The sequence below is a fragment of the Electrona antarctica genome (assembly GCF_951216825.1).
Source record: "Electrona antarctica genome assembly, chromosome: 2".
Lineage (NCBI taxonomy): Eukaryota > Metazoa > Chordata > Actinopteri > Myctophiformes > Myctophidae > Electrona > Electrona antarctica.
In genome coordinates this window covers 44,524,272-44,545,748 of record NC_136807.1, presented here as the reverse complement: position 1 = coordinate 44,545,748, position 21,477 = coordinate 44,524,272, and the positions used below count along the sequence as shown (strand labels likewise).

The 21,477-nt window shown below is 41.9% G+C and overlaps 1 protein-coding gene across 2 annotated transcripts in view; it reads right to left on the bottom strand.

Annotated features, from left to right (window-relative positions):
- sycp2 (synaptonemal complex protein 2) overlaps positions 1-21,477 on the bottom strand; it is a 31,301-nt gene that overhangs the window by 2,144 nt on the left and 7,680 nt on the right. The window contains exons 18-48 of one of the 2 annotated variants that reach the window (XM_079518306.1): positions 21,419-21,449; positions 21,098-21,177; positions 20,513-20,910; positions 19,675-19,796; positions 17,752-17,785; positions 17,136-17,203; positions 17,012-17,045; positions 16,784-16,827; positions 16,599-16,656; positions 15,425-15,587; positions 14,582-14,646; positions 13,947-14,087; positions 12,039-12,374; positions 11,732-11,863; positions 11,208-11,351; positions 10,950-11,096; positions 10,674-10,820; positions 10,397-10,543; positions 10,132-10,269; positions 9,018-9,155; positions 8,741-8,887; positions 8,480-8,626; positions 7,009-7,162; positions 6,374-6,480; positions 5,692-6,018; positions 4,110-4,167; positions 3,837-3,971; positions 2,933-3,117; positions 2,103-2,197; positions 1,569-1,668; positions 876-934 (exon numbers count right to left, since the gene is read on the bottom strand). In XM_079518306.1, coding sequence (XP_079374432.1) covers positions 876-934; positions 1,569-1,668; positions 2,103-2,197; positions 2,933-3,117; positions 3,837-3,971; positions 4,110-4,167; positions 5,692-6,018; positions 6,374-6,480; positions 7,009-7,162; positions 8,480-8,626; positions 8,741-8,887; positions 9,018-9,155; positions 10,132-10,269; positions 10,397-10,543; positions 10,674-10,820; positions 10,950-11,096; positions 11,208-11,351; positions 11,732-11,863; positions 12,039-12,374; positions 13,947-14,087; positions 14,582-14,646; positions 15,425-15,587; positions 16,599-16,656; positions 16,784-16,827; positions 17,012-17,045; positions 17,136-17,203; positions 17,752-17,785; positions 19,675-19,796; positions 20,513-20,910; positions 21,098-21,177; positions 21,419-21,449 — 4,081 coding nt within the window. The remainder of the gene's footprint in view (positions 1-875; positions 935-1,568; positions 1,669-2,102; positions 2,198-2,932; positions 3,118-3,836; positions 3,972-4,109; positions 4,168-5,691; positions 6,019-6,373; positions 6,481-7,008; positions 7,163-8,479; positions 8,627-8,740; positions 8,888-9,017; positions 9,156-10,131; positions 10,270-10,396; positions 10,544-10,673; positions 10,821-10,949; positions 11,097-11,207; positions 11,352-11,731; positions 11,864-12,038; positions 12,375-13,946; positions 14,088-14,581; positions 14,647-15,424; positions 15,588-16,598; positions 16,657-16,783; positions 16,828-17,011; positions 17,046-17,135; positions 17,204-17,751; positions 17,786-19,674; positions 19,797-20,512; positions 20,911-21,097; positions 21,178-21,418; positions 21,450-21,477) is intronic. The other variant, XM_079518307.1, reaches the window with a different exon arrangement.

The window sequence follows — 21,477 nt, the reverse complement described above, 5'->3', positions numbered from 1 at the left end:
TTTGACTCACGCACGCACGCGTCCGGTGGAGCCCCGCCGTAAGTTGGCAACACTAAAGTGCTCGGCGCGTCTGGCTTCCTCGGCTCGGTTATGTGCACAGAGCAAGGAAATGGTGTTCTGGGCTGGCTCCATATTTTCGTTGCTAGGGGCGCCTAAAAGTCGCTAGACTTCTAGCGACTTTTCGAGGAGCCACTAGCTATTTCCGTTACTGGAGAGTTGGCAACACTGCAGACAAATACATGCCTCCAGTTTTTAGGATGGGAATTGGTACAAGCAGGGCTAATGGACTAAAAGCAGAGCCTAATGAATGACACCACAAAAACACTAGCATTTTATTTTGCCAATTTGTTTTCCATCTCTGTGCCTTATCCAGGCTACATGGTTCTCCAAATGAAGAGGAAGAGGAGCGTAATATATTACGTGTATTTGAATAAAACAATAAAATAGTTTTGTTATTGCTAACACGTCAACATAAGGAAAGCTAAATCCACAGCAATTGTTCTAGCTCACAATACTTATACATCTCTGTGATGATGGGACATTTTGTTAGCAACTGCGTGGAAGGTAATTTATCCCATTTTGGGCGGGAACCCCTTTTGGTGTTAGCATTGTGTTATGCTTTAGCTATTGAAAAATAGCAGATCTACAAGCTCATAGCGCGCCACCGAGTGGCGCGCTACGAGCTTGTAGGTCTGCTATTTTTGAAAAATCGAAGAACGACTGACATAGAAACATAGCTTTTTCAGAAAACTGTCAGGATATAGAAGACATTTTTAGAAGACACCGGAAGTCCGACAAGCATGTTGTTTAACTTATCGCCCAAGTCTGCCAGTTTAACACCCGTAAACTAGAGGCCATTGAGTCCTAAATCTTACCTCTGAGTTCCACTGTCATGGTAAGTATGGAGAGCCGTGGACTGTTTTTTCCAGAAAGTCTGTTAAAGTAAAGATTGAGATGCTGATTAAAGTAAAACCACAATCTAGGCCAAAATGGTGAGTGACTAATTCATTCTATTTTTAAATAACTAATGTGTTTTAAATGATGTGTGCTGTCCACATTCACTCGAGCTGCGACTCAATTATGTGTTTCGTGTGTGTGTGTGTGTGTGTGTGTGTGTGTGTGAGTGTGAGTGTGAGTGGAGAGAAGAGAGAAAATTAGATTAGAATAAGAAATCGATACAGAGAAAGACAGTGCAGTAGGGCTGGGCAATTCATCGAAAATATCTTGAAACCGATATTTAGAACCAAACCAAGAGTTTAGAATCATCTCTTATAAGTAAATGAATCAACACGAAATAATTCTTATAAATTAAAGTTTTTATAATCGACTAAATCGATTAGTCTGATTAACCACTTAACCCTGTAATATACGTTGTTGTACAACAGTGCTGTACAAAAATAGTCAATATAGCCAATCCGCAAGCTCACAATGCATCGCGATGGGAGCTTGTAAATCTGTTATTTTTCATTAACATTACTTGAAATCAAGGCAACATTTTGAAATAATTGTGATATTGATTTGAAGTCATATTGCCCAGCCCTAGGTCATAGACTAGACTGCAGGCCTACAGTGAACTCTTTCTCCATGTTCTTCAGTGCAATGTCATCCTGCTCCAAGTTGTTCGTCTCCTCAATGAGAACGTGCTGCACATTTTGCAGCCTCTGAGTCCTGTACAGCAAGAAAGATAGATCAACAGAAAGACAAAAGTCAAAATGAAGGGATATGGAAAGAAGAGGAAAAGACAAAAGATCTTATAAAACCTATGTGTTCGTAGCCACCCACCAGGAAAATGCATGCAATTTGTTTTAGCCCCATTAGCGTTGGGGCTATATCGATGGCAATGAAAGCCAGTCTGTCTCTCTGTCCAGCCATTGGGCAATCCAACACTTTGGTCCCAAAAATACTTCTCAAAAACTACTGTTTTGATTTACATGGAATTTTCTGAGCATATACTTCCAAGAGGATGAATACTGAGTTTTTGGGGGTCCCATGACTTTCTTCTAGCACCGTACTTTGATTGTTGAAATGAAAACCCTAGTATCTGGCTGCTAAAGTGCTGAAAGATTTCCTACTCTGCTTATACGGCATGTTAACTTACTGACCTGTATTCGCTGGTTTGCATGGTAACGGAAGACATGTGCTGATGGGCAATCTTCATAGACTGTTTGGTGTAGGACTGTAACCGGCTGGAACGGTTCTAAATAGAAACACATACAGTATAGCACAATTCAAATTCACCATTCACCATATTCACATGGCGGAAATTTTGACGCAAATCCGTCAAATATGACGTGAGAGCAGCTGTGTGAAAAATATAGTCTATTGGCAGGCTTTTACAGCACTTGCACTTAGGGGTAAAATACATATCATTTTGGGGGATCCTTGACATGAAAATGTTTGAGCACCACTGATATAGAAACATACGGTTTTCAGAAAACTGTATGATTTAGAAGACATTTGTAGTAATGGCCTAAGGCAGGGGTTCTCAACGTTTTTGGCCGGGGACCCCCGGAAATGCTCTGGCAATGTCTCGGGACCCCCGCCCCGCCCCCTCCCGACCCCCAATATAAATTGACTGCTACAATAACCTTAAACCATTTTGGGCGGGAACCCCTTTTGATGTTTTAAGCATTGTTATAATTTAGCTTTTGAAAAATAGCAGATCTACAAGCTCATAGCGCGCCACCGAGTGGCGCGCTATGAACTTGTAGATCTGCTATTTTTGAAAAATCGTGAAAAAAATTTTTTTTGAAAATATTTTGGGGACCCCCCAAAATAATTTGGCGACCCCCTCGAGGGGTCGCGACCCACGGGTTGAGAACCCCTGGCCTAAGGTCTTAATGGGTTAATGTGCATGCGGACTGTCTGCTTGTATGACCATCGGTGTACTGTATGTACTGTATGTACTGTATGTGTGCGTGGCTTGTCTAACCTGGTACTTCTTCTTTAGCTCGGCGCTGAACTGTCGGCAAATTGACCCCATGTCACTGGGGTCGATGTCTGGCATCTCTGCGTCCGTGTCAATGTCATCATCTTCCAACTGTGTCTCCCAGCGCCTGGAGCTCACCATGTGGGACACCTCCTGGCTCACCTCACCCTCGGGAGACTCGTGGATGTCTAGGTGGGGTAGGAATGGGAATGGGGTAGTAGATGTGAGGCATGGGATCATGGGATGAATGTAATAAAATATACTAAATATACAAAAAATACAATTTAAATCAAGATTTCAACATTCAGAAAGTACTACTGTGGAAAAAACATTTTGGATTTGTAATATTTGTGGTGCTAAATTCTTTATTATAATGTGTACTTTAGGAGAACACCCCCAAAAAATCATTAAAATACTTTGCCTGGCCCACATCTGTGCGCAGGCATGGTTGGTATAATGGTATTGTTTGTTCGCTTGCACCGATTCAACTATTGTGATCAGGTAATTTATCCCATTTTGGGCGGGAACCCCTTTTGGTGTTAGCATTGTGTTATGCTTTAGCTATTGAAAAATAGCAGATCTACAAGCTCATAGCGCGCCACCGAGTGGCGCGCTACGAGCTTGTAGGTCTGCTATATAGAAACATAGCTTTTTCAGAAAACTGTCAGGATATAGAAGACATTTTTAGAATCTGATCTCAGGTCAAAATGGGTTAAGGTTGTTTTGTACAAAATATGACAACCACAGAATCCCAGTATTCATGACAGTTACACCAGTTTATGATTATGGTAGCAAACAACTATGTTTAAAACTGGATTTATCCGGTCCACAGATGCATCCTGAATGGGTGCTACTAAACAGTTGTTGACAGATGAGTTATAATTACTGTTAACAAAAAGGTTATTACTGGTCTTGAACAGCTTCCTGGGCTTTATCGTCGCTGAACGCTGTCCTGGATTCTTCACCTTCCTCCCTTCTTCCTTCTCCTCTTCCTCTGAGCTACTGGATACATGCGCCGCTGTTTGGCGCTTGCGGTTAGGTCCTACGGCAGGAATCAATATTATCACTTCATAACAAATTGTAAAACATCACTTGTTCTGTCTCTGTACTTCTGCCTTTCTATTAACTGGCCAAGCTGCCTTTGCTTGTTATATTGATCTGAACAGAAATTGACTTTCACCTGACATGTGATACTGCTGCTGGTCAGTGCTTTTCTCCTCGTCTGAGAATGGTGTTTTCTGTCAAGACACACAGTGACGAGTCAGTCATTTGGGTTAAACTGCTTTAGCTACTCAAGCTTTAACTGCTTTAATGACTAAGTTAGTTAACTCTACCCAGCCCTTAATGGGAGAGGTTGGTGAATGATGATACGGCAGCTGACTGATCAGCTGCCGTATCTTCCCTAAGAGCTATACAGCAGCTGACCAATCATCAAATTGGCAATTAATCCAGCCTAACTATGTAGTATTAGTCCCCCTTTGTTGTTGTTGCGTGCGTGCATGTGTGTGTAAACAAACAAATAATGAAGGCATGTGTGGGCAACGCATGGGTCTCATTTTTACCCCAATTAATCTAAGTCAGACTTAGATTCAGAAGACTTAGTAAGTCTTCTGAATGAGTCTATTTTATCTCCAAGTTCCTGGTCATTAGTCTTTTTAGTGTGGTTGCCCTAAAGGGCAACCAGACTATTGTAATTGTAACACTTTATTTTTATTTTACTGGAGTAACCCTTTTTTTGAAACGCTACTCCTCCCACAGTTTTAACTGTACGCACTTGACCCATATGTCAAATTGACAAAATCGGGAATGGTGTGCTTGCTCATTGCTAAGAGAAATGTTGTATAGTTTAATTGATATGAATTTATTAGTGAATTAAATTTCCCCATTGACATGAATGGGAAAATGCGAAAAATCACGTTCAAGTATTTTTTCCTCGGAGACCGTAATGGCTATAGTTACAAAACTTGGAGGGATAATTCGTAATACTTACTAAAATTAATTAACTTATAATTATATCGGTCGGCCTCATGGTGGCGCTATAACAGCCCACTTTACGTTTTGGCTTATAACTCTTGAACCGTAGGTCGTAAAATCTAAATAATTTTTCCCTGGATTCCTTGGGCCATGACGCATCTCCCCATATAGGCCACGCCCATTTGCGTCAGGATAGATTTTCCGCCATTTTGAATTTTCTTCAAAACACACTTTTATTTTCTGATTCTACAGATTTTGTCCGAATCTTACAGAAATCGGTACACATGATCTCTGGACCTATCGGACCGCGTTTAAATTTTTTTCTGATTTTTTGAAAATTTTTTGTCCGTATCGTTTGGCCTTAATCGTCGTCCGGAGTTAGCGGGAGGGGCCTATTTTACAAAAAAAATCTAAAAATTACGAACGGAATGTCCAATCCATCCCAAATTTGAATCAGATGTCGTGGGTGGTTTAATCAACCAAAAGCCAAAAGCGATTCCATTTTCATCCATAGGGGGCGCCGCAAATGCGAAAAATGTAACCGTTTCTTGCAGAAAAATGTTTTTTGGGGGGATAAATCCCATCCGAATTACTTACGCATGATCGCAGGGGTGACGCAACATTGTAATTGGCTGCCAATATCAGTGGGAGGGGCATATGTAAGCCACTGCGGCAACCACACTTTGCAATTTTTTAAAATTGCGACCTTTCTAGTTCACATTGCTAGTCCTGGTGTCTCGCTTGCAGTCCTCACTAAAGTGAAACGCACAGTCAAGTAAGTCATCTACCTCCATGTTCTTAGGCAGAGTCGTGGCGGCAGTGACTGATGTGATTTCCAATCTGCTGATGGGAACCGAAGTTTTGTTGGACGAGAAAGAAGACTGGCTCAGTGACACCACCTGGGACACAGACTCCATACCAGAGCCGTAATAGAGGCCACCCTGTAGGCTCTGAGAGAGCTCCGCCTGGTAGGGATAGAGCTCCACCTGGGGAGGGGAAGGCATGACCGACTTGACTGACTCCAAGTCCAGGGCTGTGGAGGCCATGGGGGGCTGGGAGCCCTGGGAGAAAGGAGACATGGGAGCTGGGTAGAGGGCCGGCTGAATTGGGCTCAACTGAGGACAGAGAGAGAAAGAGAACAAAGGAGGAAGAATGACGGACACAGAGGAAATGTGAGCGATTAGTGAGGACATAATCACTACGCCTGTTAAATTATGAAGATAGTCGGACATTAAGAGGGAGAGTTGGACAGTTTGGATGATATTTTCTGCTCCCTCTGCAATTAAATAGGTCACTTCAATCAAGCCACTATAACATTCCTAAAATAATTTGTCAATTCTTTTCTAACATCTCATTTTCTGGAGTCTCTAGGTCGTCCTCATAGCTGATGCTATGGCCTTAGCCATTAACTTCTCTCCTGTATCCTGACCAAGGCTGGAGTTGAACGTTTCAAGAAGTGGGCCGTTTTACCTCGGGAACATACAGTCTCATGGTGGAACGGGCTTGGATGGCAGGGAGCGGGGAACCCAGCGGGCTGAGGAAAGGCAGGTCCTGGGTTGGGGTTAACTCCTCTGCAGCTGTGAACAGCCAAAATAAACACAGATGTTCAGCACAGCTGGCCCCAGGAGGTGGAGAGATGGAGTAAAGGTCAATATGTACAGCACATGTCATTTCTTGTACTGATCCCTGCTACACAATTATTGCGTAATGCTGGTTATTGATAGGTTTGTTTTTTATGACAAAAGCGGGAAAATAATTTGCCTTGGATGTGTAAGCCAGAAAAACAAAAAACAAACACACACACACACACACACACACACACACACACACACACACACACACACACACACACACACACACACACACACACACACACACACACACACACACACACAGTTAAGCATGTGGGCATGTTAATGTGTTTGTTAATGTGTTTCTATTTATATTAGAAATGTTCAGTAAACTGTAATCATGCCAAGCATTCTGATCAGCAGTTTAAAATCCTCTGATCTGTGACCACCGTGACGTAATACCAAACCATGTGAAATCCATAAAATACAGACAATTGTCCACAGCCAACAGGTGTTTTCCACAGCAGGCCTTACATCTCATCTTCTTGTAAGCATTCCACGTGTAAGACTTCTGTTTGTCATTCATCTCTTCTTCGGTGGGTTCTCTGATGAATGGGATCTTTTTCTTCTTTAACTCAGAAGTTTTGTGAGAAGTCTTCTCAGTTTTCCTCTGCGTGATGGCGTGTTGCTACAGTAGGTGCAGAGGTAAAGAGAATGACGTGTAACTTTTTAACGAATAGCATATTATGTCCCACAAAATTATAGCGTTACTCGTTTAAGATTGCTTAACAATCATCCTGGCCAATCACAGAGCGTCCTCACTAGACATGCTTGCATCAGATGTATATTATGAATTTATATTCACAAGATTGAATCAACTTATACAGTAGGCAAAATGAGGTGTGGGAAGTGGGAACTGGGAAGACCCCTACATTTGGAGCGGGCGACTGCTCTGATTCTGACCGGCTGTATTTGACCCCTTATAGGTGGTGTTGCGTTGTTTACTGTGGCCACTGGCCAGACAGTGTGCTATAAACAACCAAATTATATCCCCAAAGTGCAGATTGAGCTATTACATCACTTAAGAGAGATGGCGTTGCATATCAGCTCTTATTATTATGATCGTCTCAAGAAGATCTCAGAAAACCGAAAATATAAGCATGGTGTTGTCAGTGCTGCCATCTACAGGGCGGAATTTGCAACCTGATGCACCCTCCAGCCACCTAACACATGACTTTTATTAACTTTGTTATGTCCGTCTACATAGTGTTGGCTAGACTCGGGCTAGTGTTGGCTAGACTGGGGCTACTAACCTCCCTCAGGTCAACCTATCACAAAGTTACACTTTACCAAATAACCCTGACTCCTTCCACTCCACTTCGGTTGTTCTTAATGTGTGAAGTAGGCAGCTGACATTGAGTGTTTTATTATTTTTTCAATTCCCTATAAACGGTGCACTACTACACCCTTCCTGTTGCCAATAACTCACACTAATGGCCTGGCGAGGGTGCCTCCTCTGATGCATGTAGAGTCGCCAGATGCTTATTTTCACATGATAGTGAGGCGTTTTACAGAGAGGGTGTGACATATGCAGAGGAACACGCTCATCTCTCTCATCTCTACATCCCCTGTTGCATTTCCCACCCGCAAACACTGTCAGTCGTAAGAATCAAACCCAGTCTTCACAGTGGTACGCACTTGCTTTAACCCTGCTCTAGTGCTTTACCCATACACTCTGTTTCATTACTTTTTAACCCATTTTGACCTGAGATCAGATTCTAAAAATGTCTTCTACATCCCGACAGTTTTCTGAAAAAGCTATGTTTCTATGTCAGTCGTTCTTCGATTTTTCAAAAATAGCAGACCTACAAGCTCGTAGCGCGCCACTCGGTGGCGCGCTATGAGCTTGTAGATCTGCTATTTTTCAATAGCTAAAGCATAACATAATGCTAACACCAAAAGGGGTTCCCGCCCAAAATGGGTTTTAATAGAGAGAATTAGAGACCTTGGGACCGGGTAGCTGTTCAGAGTCTGACTGGCTGTCATGGTCTGATTCCCCGTAACCTTTGGTGAGTTTCTTGGTGGCTGCACTCATTCTCCTCTTTGCTTCAGCCTCTTCACCCAACTTCTTACTCTTCTCCATGACACATTTCTATTGGAGGGCAAGTGAAGAAGTAATGAGAGTTGACAGAGTATAAGTACTGTTATTATACGATAACATAAGAATCTTGTTTCATTACTATTTAATATAAAGAGAATTGGATACCTTGGGACAGGGTAGCTGTTCAGATTCTGACTGGCTGTCATGGTCTGATTCCCCGTAACCTTTGGTGAGTTTCTTGGTGGCTGCACTCTTTCTCCTCTTTGCTTCAGCCTCTTCACCCAACTTCTTACTCTTCTCCATGACACATTTCTATTGGAGGGCAAGTGAAGAAGTAATGAGAGTTGACAGAGTACAAGTACTGTTATCATACGATAACATGGCATATATCACCCCAAAGAATCTTGTTTCATTACTAGTTAATATAGAGAGAATTAGAGACCTTGGGACCGGGTAGCTGTTTAGATTCTGGTTGGCTGTCATGGTCTGATTCCCCGTAACTTTCAGTGGGTTTCTTGGTGGCTGCACTATTTGTCCTCTTTGCTTCAGCCTCTTCACTCATCATCTTCATGATACATTTCTATTGGAGGGCAAGTGAAGAAGTAATGAGAGTTTACAGTACAATTGTTAATAATTGTTATTGTACTCTATAACATTTGAAGAATTAGACCCTTCCTCACCCAGGAGTCAGCCCAGCTCCTTATCCAGAGATTCCAGTCATATCATAACTTGACTATTGTAACTCTCTCCTTACTGGCCTACCGGCATGTGCACTTAAGCCTCTCCAAATGATCCAGAATGCCGCAGCTCGCTTGGTCTTCAACCAGCCAATATTCTCACATGTATCCCCCCCCCCCCCCCCCCCCCATTGGCTCCCGGTTGCTGCCCGCACAGAGTACAAAACTCTGATGCTGACCTTTAAAGCAACCAAAGGTATGGCACCCCCATATCTTCAAAGTCTGATCGGACCCTACAACCCACCTTGCATGCTCAGATCAGCCAACGCAGGGAGGCTGGCAAGACATTCACTAAAAATTTAAAAGCCAGGACAACACTTCACATGTCCCAGACTCTTCTCCCTTCTGGCTCCACAACTATGGAATGAACTTCCCATTGCAATCAGAACTGCAGACTCACTCCCAATCTTCCGCCATAGTCTGAAAACTCAACTCTTCAGACTCCATCTTGGCCCGTAGCACTTGCCACATAGCACTTGCACTAGCCTAGACGACCTTACAGGCGTATGCAAAGGCTAAACGTATGTAATTTAGATTGATAATTTAGCATTTTATTAGATTTATAATTTAGCATTTTGTGCAGACGCAGCACTCTATAATGTATACTCATAGCTTCACTGTACAGATAATCTACCGTTAGACAGATATTCTTGGCTTGCTTATGATTCTTGATGACTATTTCTATTTGATGTATTACCTTGTGTTGTTCTTGCTTAAATCACTCTGGATTAAGAGCGTCTGCTAAATTCCTAAATTGTTATTTTACGATAACATAAGAATCTTGTTTCAATACTATTTAACATGAAGACAATTAGAGACCTTGGGACCGGGTAGCTGTTCAGAGTCTGACTGGCTGTCATGGTCTGAATCCCTGTAACCTTTGGTGGGTTTCTTGGTGGCTGCACTATTTGTCCTCTTTGCTTCAGCCTCTTCACTCATCATCTTCATGATACATTTCTATTGGAGGGCAAGTGAAGAAGTCATGAGAGTTTACAGAGTATAAGTACTGTTATTATACGATAACATGGCATATATTAGCATCTTGTTTCACTACTATTTAATAGAGAGAATTAGAGCATGAGACCTTGGGACAGGGTAGCTGTTCAGATTCTGACTGGCTGTCATGGCTTGATGCCCCGTAACTTTTGGTGGGTTTCTTGGTGGATGCACTATTTATCCTCTTTGCTTCAGCCTCTTCACCCATCCTCTTACTCTTCTCCATGACACATTTCTATTGGAGGGCAAGTGAAGAAGTCATGAGAGTTGACAGAGTACAACTACTGTTAGTATAAATTAAATAGCATATATCCCCCCCAAAGCATCTTGTTTTATTACTATTTAATATAGAGAGAATTAGAGACCTTGGGACCGGGTAGCTGTTCAGATTCTGACTGGCTGTCATGGCTTGATGCCCCGTAACTTTTGGTGGGTTTCTTGGTGGATGCACTATTTGTCCTCTTTGCTTCAGCCTCTTCACCCATCCTCTTACTCTTCTCCATGACACATTTCTATAGAAGGGAAAGTAAAGAAGTAATGAGAGTTGACAGAGTATAACTACTGTTAGTATAAATTAAATATCATATATCCCCCCAAAGCATCTTGTTTTATTACTATTTAATATAGAGAGAATTAGAGACCTTGGGACCGGGTAGCTGTTCAGAGTCTGACTGGCTGTCATGGTCTGATTCCCTGTAACTTTTAGTGGGTTTCTTGGTGGCTGCACTCTTTCTCCTCTTTGCTTCAGCCTCTTCACCCATCCTCTTACTCTTCTCCATGACACATTTCTATTCGAGGGCAAGTGAAGAAGTTATGAGAGTTTAGAGTACTCTTATTATACGATAACATAAGAATCTTGTTTCAATACTATTATATTTAATATAAAGAGAATTAGAGACCTTTGGACAGGGTAGCTGTTTAGATTCTGGTTGGCTGTCATGGTTTGAAGCCCCGTAACTTTTAGTGGGTTTCTTGGTGGCTGCACTATTTGTCTTTGCTTCAGCCTCTTCACTCATCATCTTCTCCTTCTCCATGACACATTTCTATTGGAGCCGGCCGGGCAAGTGAAGAAGTAATGAGAGTATAACTACTGTTATCACACGATAACATGGCATATGTCACCATAAATAATCTTATTACAATGATTATGTGGAAGCTAGCTTTCCCAGACTTCTGCATGACAGCAGAAAGCATAGAGTAAAATACAGCAGCTCATTCATTACACAACAATGCATTCAGCCCACAAAATAGTGCAACACCTGACCACATGCCATTGGACATGATATGGCGTAAACTCCCCACATTATCAGAAGTATGTTGTGAAATTATCTGATGAAGTTGTATAACTAAACAGAAGGTTAACACAACTTAATCCTTTAAATGTAAAATGAAGTATAGGAAGATAAGAAGAGTGTGTTCCTACGTTTGTAATGGGCGTCTGCTCTGATCGGCTGTCAGTGAATGACTCCCTGTAAGTGGTGCTGAATTGTTTGCTGGGGGCAGAGTTATTCCTCTTCACCTCTGCGGCTTCTCGCCAAGTCTTGTCACTCTTCTCCTGCTGGCCCAGAGCGACATGAACAAAGAAAATGGATGAAAGGCTTTCAATAGCAGGCTATGAATCCATTAATTATGTTCATAATCATAACAATACAGACTGTGGTATGATGTAGCATTATTTAATCAGATTAATATAGAGGGCTTGAGATGAGAAAGGAGTAGGGTCTCTCCACCTTGGGCCCGGGTGTCTGTTCTGATTCTGCCTGGCCGTCCTGGTCCTGCTCCCAGTATGTCTTGGTGGGTTTGTTGCTGGATGTGTTCTTTCTCCCGTTCGTTTCCGCAGCTGGCGGTTCTGATTCTGCCTGGCCGTCCTGGTCCTGCTCCCAGTAAGTCTTGGTGGGTTTGTTGCTGGATGTGTTCTTTCTCCTGTTCGTTGCCGCAGCTGGCGGTTCTGATTCTGCCTGGCCGTCCTGGTCCTGCTCCCAGTAAGTCTTGGTGCGTTTGTTGCTGCTGGCTATGCTCTTTCTCATCTTAGCTGCCTCTTCAGAAGTCTTCTCTCCGACACATTTCTATTGGAGAAGTGAAGAAGGAATGGGAGTTCATATGTTGCAACCTTTTAGCTATAAATATAGCCATATCAAAACGAAGAGTTCCCACTAAAAAAAAAAAAGAAATAGGTTTCCAACTTTTCTTCTGCGGGTGACTCAAAAGTGGACTTTGCTTTCATAACTTAACATGTGTTGTTGTCAATGCAAATACATATCGCATTCTTACTCACACAGATACATGTTGGTTTTGCAAGCTTTTGGGGACATTGAATAAATTCACTCATTCCATATCCACTTACCCTAATCTTAACTGATCTAGCCCTAATCTGATAAATTACTGACGTTATTGCTGTAAAAATCTAATTGATACGTGACTTACGTTATTGCAGTATTAACTGGGGATATTAATTTAGTCTCCATCAGACTCCGTCGTTATACAATATCAGACTAAATTAACATTTATCCTTCAAGAGCTGTATTTAATATTGTTCCAACTATCGTTACAACTTCACATTGACTAGTATGCACTAATCTGCAGTGAGTCGGGAACACTTCAACTCCCACATAATGACGTCACCTGCACTGACTAGGGATGTAGAAAGTTAACCCAGCTGGGAACCCCTTTTGGTGTTAGCATTATGTTATGCTTTAGCTATTGAAAAATAGCAGATCTACAAGCTCATAGCGCGCCACCGAGTGGCGCGCTACGAGCTTGTAGGTCTGCTATTTTTGAAAAATCAAAGAACGACTGACATAGAAACATAGCTTTTTCAGAAAACTGTCAGGATGTAGAAGACATTTTTTTAATCTGATCTCAGGTCAGAATGGGTTAAGTAGCCTTGAGAAGCAACGGTTCCTGAGCCCTGTGGCCCAAATGGCATGATCCATCTGCAGCTGTTTCCTTGGCATGACTCGAGGCAGCTTAATGTACATCCCTGGACATGAGGATATTTTGTCAGACTCACAGGGACTTACGCCCAATCCAACTGACTTTGGGTCTACACCTTTGGCCACTTTCTGAGCAGCAACAACAGGCTTAAACAGCTCATTCAGTTCACTTTTCTTTCTGCTGTCAGAGGCAGAACTTATTGTGCAGGCTAGTATGCTGTCTGTTTTCCATTGTTGGGATGGCAGGAAAGGCTTTAGTAGTTTGATTTGTATCGTGGTATACCGTAAATTGCGTAAAACTTGGTATACAGTTACATCACTGACACTAGCACAAACACTATACACTATCACAGCTCACATTTTATTTTTACATGAGAACAGAATGAGATTCCAGGACACTGAAAATAGTTGGCTGTGGTCAGTTATTACTGTATAATAATGGCTTTAAAACAATTTTATCGGTTTATCTGTGGACTATTGGCTGATTCATTGAAGCATGTACCTAAGAAATGGTAATATTTTAGCTCAGAAATGGTAATATTTTGGAGATACCCAAGTTAATTTTGAGTGCTATTAATGGTCAAGAATTTCTGTTCTTGTAGCCTGGTCTCATCCTTGTTAAAAGGTCCTTTTAGTTCTTGTAGCCTGGTCTCATCCTTGTTAAAAGGTCGTTTTAGGTGACTAAACGGATGGGAGGGCTTTTACCTGCTCTGAATCTGATTGGCTTTCATCTGAGTCCAGTTCTCTGTAGCTCTTGCGGATGGTGGCTGTAGCTCTCCGGGGCCTAAGGGACACTGCTTGCTCCTCCATCCGATGACCTGCCGTCCCCTTCATCCATGGCGTCTTCTAGAAATAACATAACAGTGACACCTTGTGGCTGATTGCTACTACAACTGACTTGAACTCTAATCATGAGATAAGAAAGATCCTGAAGTTAGAGTGCACTGAGATTAACCTGACTGTATGTGGCTGTTAATTACAAAATACTTTTGATTCACTGATTAAAATGTTTAACTGTGATCCAGGACTAAGTGTAGCTTAGATTCTTTCATTTTTTTTGTGCCTTTATTGATAATTACAGTGAAGACTGACAGGAAAGAGGGAGGGAGAGACAGGGAGAGACATGCAGCAAAGGTCGCCGTGAACAGGACTCGAACACGCAACGAGCTGTCAGGCCAGAGCTAGTCTTGAGTTGCCAGACTGTTGCCTCTCGCAATTTACAAATGCTTCCATCATACAGTCTGGAGCAACGGAAGTTCAGTGGTATAGTAGATTATATCTAGTGTATATTCACCGAGATTACACCTCAAGAGAAAAATATATGAATTAATACGCCATACCTCATTCTGATTATACTTCTTCGTCACTGGTTTGGGAGATTGCAGAGGAACATCTGGTGACTTATCTGTAAGGTTTGACAGCACATATTAGAAAAGTAACATATTAATTTCCGTACACACTCATCTTGATATCAGAATAAAGGAGCATAAAATCCTTTGTCAAGCCTACAAACAATTATAATTAAACATAACTGTTACAATTGAATTACAGTAAATGATCAGTGAATAACACTGAAAAAGTACATGGATATGCAATACGTGCAGGAGTGACATTATGAATCATATTGTCAGTGTCGGGCGGAAACCTCCATGTTTTTTAAATCAATGCCCTACTTCGTCATAGGAGTGTTGCACAAACGTAGTGAAAATAACAGATCTGCAAGCGTGCTGCTATGTGACGCGATTTGAACTTGTAGATGGTCTATTTATTTCACTATTTTCAAATGTTTTTAAAATAATAATATAAGGAACAGTTTTGGACATACAAGGTTTGCACCCGACCGCGATATGAGGCAAAAGAACATTCATCGTCATTATGCTGTACTCTATGGATGTGGATGAGTGGGGTTTTAAATGATTTCTGTAAGTGTGTTGCACCTGCATGAATGTGTTGAAGCAGAGGACACATTTTACATATTGCAAATGACAAATAGTGACAAAAACACAAATATAATCACATATATTGGACAATCAAGAGAGTGGAGGACACATTCGACAACAGACTATAGTCATAGCTTATCACGGACATAGGTGTAAGTAAGGTATGCCTTTCCATTTGCCTCATTATGATTCAATGTGAGGGAATGTTGTCCAGAGTGAGTGTCTGTCTGGTGTAAAGCCTACATGCAGTGTCGGGAACTATGGTCTCCCATGATGGCAGCAGCCTGCTGTAGTCTCTGACTTTGGGTTTGGGCTTCCTGCAGGAGTCCTTTACCCAGCTGACCTCTGTCACCACGTCACTCTCAGTGTCACTGAACAGATGCTTCTTCACATGCCACTGCTTCCCCTGTGGTGCACGAGTGAGAGGCAAATGTTCAAGTACCGGTATGTGTTACAGTGGTAGACTATCTAACTATAAATGCACCAAGTCTCTGTACGTCTGTAATCCACGTAACTCGAGAACCTTTCGCCCCACCGACTTCAAATTCGACACACGCGTTCCACACCCCCACAGGGAGTGCAGTGCCCGGTGTCGACATCGGTCGGGGCCCACGGTTGTCCAGAAACACCACAAAAGGCCTCTGCCCGGGCCAAACTCCATATTTGGGCATGCCTGACAAAGAACTGGTCTGACATCATTCTGACGTCTGCATAGACTCCATATTTGGGCATGCCTGACAAAGCACTCCATATATGGGCATAAAAGGGACACAGACATAATATCTGGGTGGGGCATGCATTTCCAACTTGCATCGTTCCAAGTAGGCCAGTGCCCAACGGGCACCGCTGTAGAGGCCCCACGGGCACCACTCTAGTACTTAAAAATCCCTATGTATTGTAAATGGTGGGCAATTCAGAGCAATAATTGTCTTTCTTGGTTGATGTTTTGGCACAAAACAGAATTTTGAGGAATGATTAATAAATGATGACTTCATTTAATTGACATGACGATGTCATATGACAAACAAATAAAAACATAAAACTGTAATAAAATTGTTTCAATAAATGTTTCTCACCCTCAGTCAAAATATTGTTATAGGACCTAATACCACTGGAATGGCATTCTCCATCAAGGAAAGTAAAGACATGTACCCAATTGCTTTACTGTAAGCAAGATGAATATTTGGAACTTCAATTATAACTTGATTTTATTGGCTGCATTCCTGAGTGCACGCCAAGTCTGTTTATTTTTCGTTGTCATCTAGGATATGACAAGCTAATTACATTGGGAATGTCAATGAAATAAATTATTTTGTAATTTATTTATTTTACTTGATGGTGCCCATCAAAAAAAGTTCAGAAACATCTACGTTCATCAGCAGGTGAAGGCATAACCTTCAACCAAGGTAAATTATACCTTTAACACACGTTCTTTCTTTGTTGTTGTGGGTTGTGATAAAAGGTCCTTGAAGCCACTGTTGAACAATAAGACCAGTATTACATGAGGCAGGTTTATTTTAGACACGAATGTTTGCATGCAGATATAAAACTGACATTAGCATTCATCTCATCGAAAAGCGTATGGTCTCTTTCCAGGCCTACCTGGACACTCTGGCAGAGGATTCAGCTAACTTTATTCCTGGTACCTAAAAAAGCACACAAAACAGAGCTCATTAAGTACTACAAATGGGGGGGCAGCCAAAGTTATAGATATAGAGTACTGAAATAAATTGTTTGCCTTGTTCTGCCTTTATTGATAGTACAGTAGGTTAACAAGAAATGGGGAAAGAGAGATGGGGAGTGAAACCCCAATTTTATCCGAATACTCACCACTGTATCACTGTCGAATGCAAAAACATCATGTCTGTACAAGAGCAAAGAAAAGGTATGCAATAAGACTTAAATCCATTGAAAGTAATACTAGACCTCATATCCATCTGTAGAAGTACATTACCTTTGTGTGTTAGAGTTTTTTCTAGAGTTGCTGAGGGATTTCATTAACACTGCGCAAGGTGTTTGTTTCTACAACAGAGCAAGACAAAACACATACATTTTTCTCCAATGTCAAATTCTGTCATTAAACCAATGTTTTATACATATGCCTGCTTCATATTACACAACTCAGCATGACTTTCAGATCACATGTCAAATTTAAGGACTTTCCTAATCTCTGTCCTTAAGGGTAGCTAACTAGGCAATTACACATGCCTAGGAATTTCAGGTGTTTGACTATGGACCCTTTTTCTAGATGTGGTCATAACATGGTAAACACAGCTGCAGCTAATACATTGATTAATGCGGCACAATTCACTGTTGACTCTTACAGATGTGAGAGCCCACCGCTTGGATTGCGAGAAACTCTAACTAACTAACTAACTCTTTGTCTTATCACTTGCTTATCAGGGCTGTTAAGAGTCGCTGGTGGTGTCACTCAATTTTAGAGTTACACACCCCATGATGCAACTAGAGTCTAAATAAGTGCATCATGAGAACATGCTTGGATCTGCCTGAAATCTGAGGGAATTATTGGGTAATGTGTATTCAGGTTTAGTGAAATTATAACTACTTACGTTAGCAGTTGGCAACCAGCTATCTAACATTGACCTGTTAAAAGAATAAGCAGAGGAATTACACAGTAGCAGGGTGCTCATTCTAGCCAGCAATTCATACTTCCCACAATGGCATTAGTGTATGCATTTTCTTAACGTAACCCCTAAAGTGGTGCAGGTACTGACATACAGGTCTCACCTGTAGCTCCGTGCCTTGCAGAGCTTACATTTGGGACATAACATTGGAATGGACAGTTACAAATTTTGACCCCTATTTTAGAAAAACGGCAAACTGAAACAAAGTTTCCTGTGACACAGTACCTGTACCTGTGACACAGTAGTACCTGTGACACAGTAGTACAATGAGTTGAATTAGAGTGACATGCAGCAAAGGTAGGTCTGCCTGCAAAGGTCTGCATGTTTCAGGATTCCCTTACGCTGAATATATTATCATAGGGTTTGTGACAGGTTCATTCAATCATGGCAAATCAAATGACCACTTTCATAAACAAGTAAGACGCCTAAACGCGGGAAACGAACGAAGTGTTGTGGCAGTCTGACACACACAGAGACAACTGTATCGTTCCAATTTCAGTACATAGTTGCCCTCTGGTGGCGGGCGGGCGGGCGGAGAGAGAGAGAGAGAGAGAGAGAGAGAGAGAGAGAGAGAGAGAGAGAGAGAGAGACACACACACACACACACACACACACACACACACACACACACACACACACACACACACACACACACACACACACACACACACACACACACACACACACACACACACACACACACACACACACACACACACACACCACTTTTCATTAACTTTAACAGTATTGAGCTGGATCACTGTATCACTGCTTGTTATGGCAAGTCGTAGCCTACTATTTGTCACATACATTGCTCTATATCCACATTTGACCCATCTCTTGGAGCGGTGAGCCGCAGTCGTGCCGCACTCGGGAATCATCTGTAGTTGACCTAAGCCCCCAATCCAACCCTTGATGCTGAGTGCCAAGCAGGGAGGCATTGGGTCCCATTTTTAAAGTCTTTGGTATGACCCGGCCGGGGATTGAACCCTATCCTCCCAGTTTCAGGGCGGACACTCACACTAACCACAAGGCCACTGAGCTGGGGAACTGAACTGATCTCAACTGCAAAGCCATGCAGAGGATCACGCAGAAAGCTGTGCACATTAGTAGATGTGAGCTTCCCTCCAACCAAGGACAGGATTGCAGCAACGTGCAAAACTATTGTAATGAGGCTAAATCTGTATGTTACAGTATGTCACTGTGTCCGACTGTCCTTATATGTATTCTCCAAAGGGTGCTGAAATGCCAAAACAAACTTGAAACAGAGCTGCAGTACAAAGCTCAGTTATATGAACATCACTAGGTTAACTTTTTATAGAAGAGAAAGCATTTCTGCAACACCAGATTAAACAAATGTCTGCACAGCTCAAACAATATCATGAAACTGAGAAAACAGCCATTACACATTGTTGTTTTTGTTTGTACAGTATGTTTGTGTTTTGAGGTGGATCACAATGGAAACAAGCTTCTGCTTTTTTGTGTATAGTCCATGTTGGCGTTTTGACGTTTTCTAAATTGATGTCACTTTTGTAATTTTTTAAACTGCCAATAACGTATTCTATATACTGTAATTAATGTCCTTTTCACACAGTTTTAATGTACCTTTCCATGGACAGAGCAACGGACATGTTTCAACCTAACAGGTCTTCCTCAGCATTGTAAAACGCTGAGTTCCGTGGAGAGGAAAATAAAACTATGTGAAAAGGACATGTATTGTGTGCTGGCTGTTTTCTCAGTTTCATAACCTTTTATAGAATAAAAAGGTGCTGAGCTCACTGTTCCCTTACTATAGCCTCATTATCAAATGACTATATGTTATCCTAACATCAAAATCCCAGTACTCACCTTTTAACAGCTTTAGGAGCCCAGTGTGGAGTGACGGCTTTTTCTGCCACAGTGGAGGAGTTGGTTTGATCATAGCGGCTGTAGATCTCCTTCACCATGCTGTCTGCCACCTCCGCAGCTCTCTGGGTGGAGGCAGGGGGAAAGGTTGTGGCACAGGTGATACTCGTTTAACCCAATTTGGACTGAGGTCGATTAAAAAAAAAGGCTTCTAAATTCTAACATTTTTCTGAAAAACCCATGTTTCTATGTCAGTGGTGCTCAACCTTTTTCATGTCAAGGACCCCCAGAATTATCTCTATTGGGCCACGGACCCCCATCTCAAAATATTTAGTTCCAGGGACACCCCCAGAAGAAAATATTTTAGTTAAAAATGTTCGCTCTGAAATATATATTCAAAGATTTGCACCACATTTTCACGACTTTTCAAAAATAGCAGACCTACAAGCTCGTAGCGCGCCACTCGGTGGCGCGCTATGAGCTTGTAGATCATATACAGTACATATCCTGCTGCATTAGCAGGCCTACTGTAGACCATTTTTTCTTTTAACATCCATACAGCACAACCAAATTAGTACATCATATCACAAGTCTCAAAAGCCAAAAGTTGTTTTGCTAAGGTTAGGTTTATGATTAGGTTTTAGCTTTTGTTGTAGTTTAGGTTGCCTTAGTTGTGTACAATCTTGTAATCTTTTGTCATTCTTTTCTATTTGATGGTTAATAAATATATATTCCATTTTAAATGCAGTTTTCCATGTTATGTTGTGTCCCTTACCCCTAGTCTAGGGGCCTAGACTAACATAAACGTAACTATAGTATTAACACTCTCTGTTTCTCATACCTTCTCTTTGCTGGAGATGGTCCAAGAATCTTTAACATTAGTTTGATCTTGCAGCACTTTGGTTGAGGTGGGCTTCACTGCGGCTTTGGTGCGGGTATTAGTATTCTCTTTGGTCAAATGCCGTTTCTCTCCCTGCTGTTGCTGGGGCTTTTTAGGTGCACACCTTGTGGAGCCACACTCGTCAGTAGAATCTGTACTGAGGGATGTCTCCCGTGTCTGTGGTGTTGTTCTCTTGGATTTGGCTAACTCCTGAGGCTCAGTTGATTGGATGATCTTCTGTAGGCGCTGGGTGAGCTCTTTATGAAGCAGCTTGTGGCTGAGTGGACCAGACTCTGGAATTGATGTCTTCTGAGCTGAAGAGGGATGCTGCTCCTGTTGCTTCAAACTTGGCCTGGGCTCTGGGGTAGCGTACAATATTTTGTTTTGTTTTATTTATTTGCACAATAAAAACAGTGCAACCATTAACAAACAGGTAACATTATTAAAAGACACAAATAGATGCAAAGACCAAATATAAACATAATAACGTTACCTGTCAACCAGAGTAATACCAGTAGTATATAGTAGTGATTATCGTTTACTTACCAAATCCTTGCAGAAAACTGGTTCTTTGTGTCTGCATCATCAACATCTCTGACACAGATTTTTTTCTCCAGTTGGGCAAGCTTTCTCACACACACACACACACACACACACACACACACACACACACACACACACACACACACACACACACACACACACACACACACACACACACACACACACACACACACACACACACACACACACACACACACACACACACACACACACACACACACACACAATAAATCACCAATCATAACATGGTACTGTAGCAGGTGATTTATAATATATTATGTATACTGCTGCGGCAGAACTTACTTGGGTTGGGAGTCGGGCACAAAGCTCTGATCTATAGGCAAAGACAAAATGGTCATTAA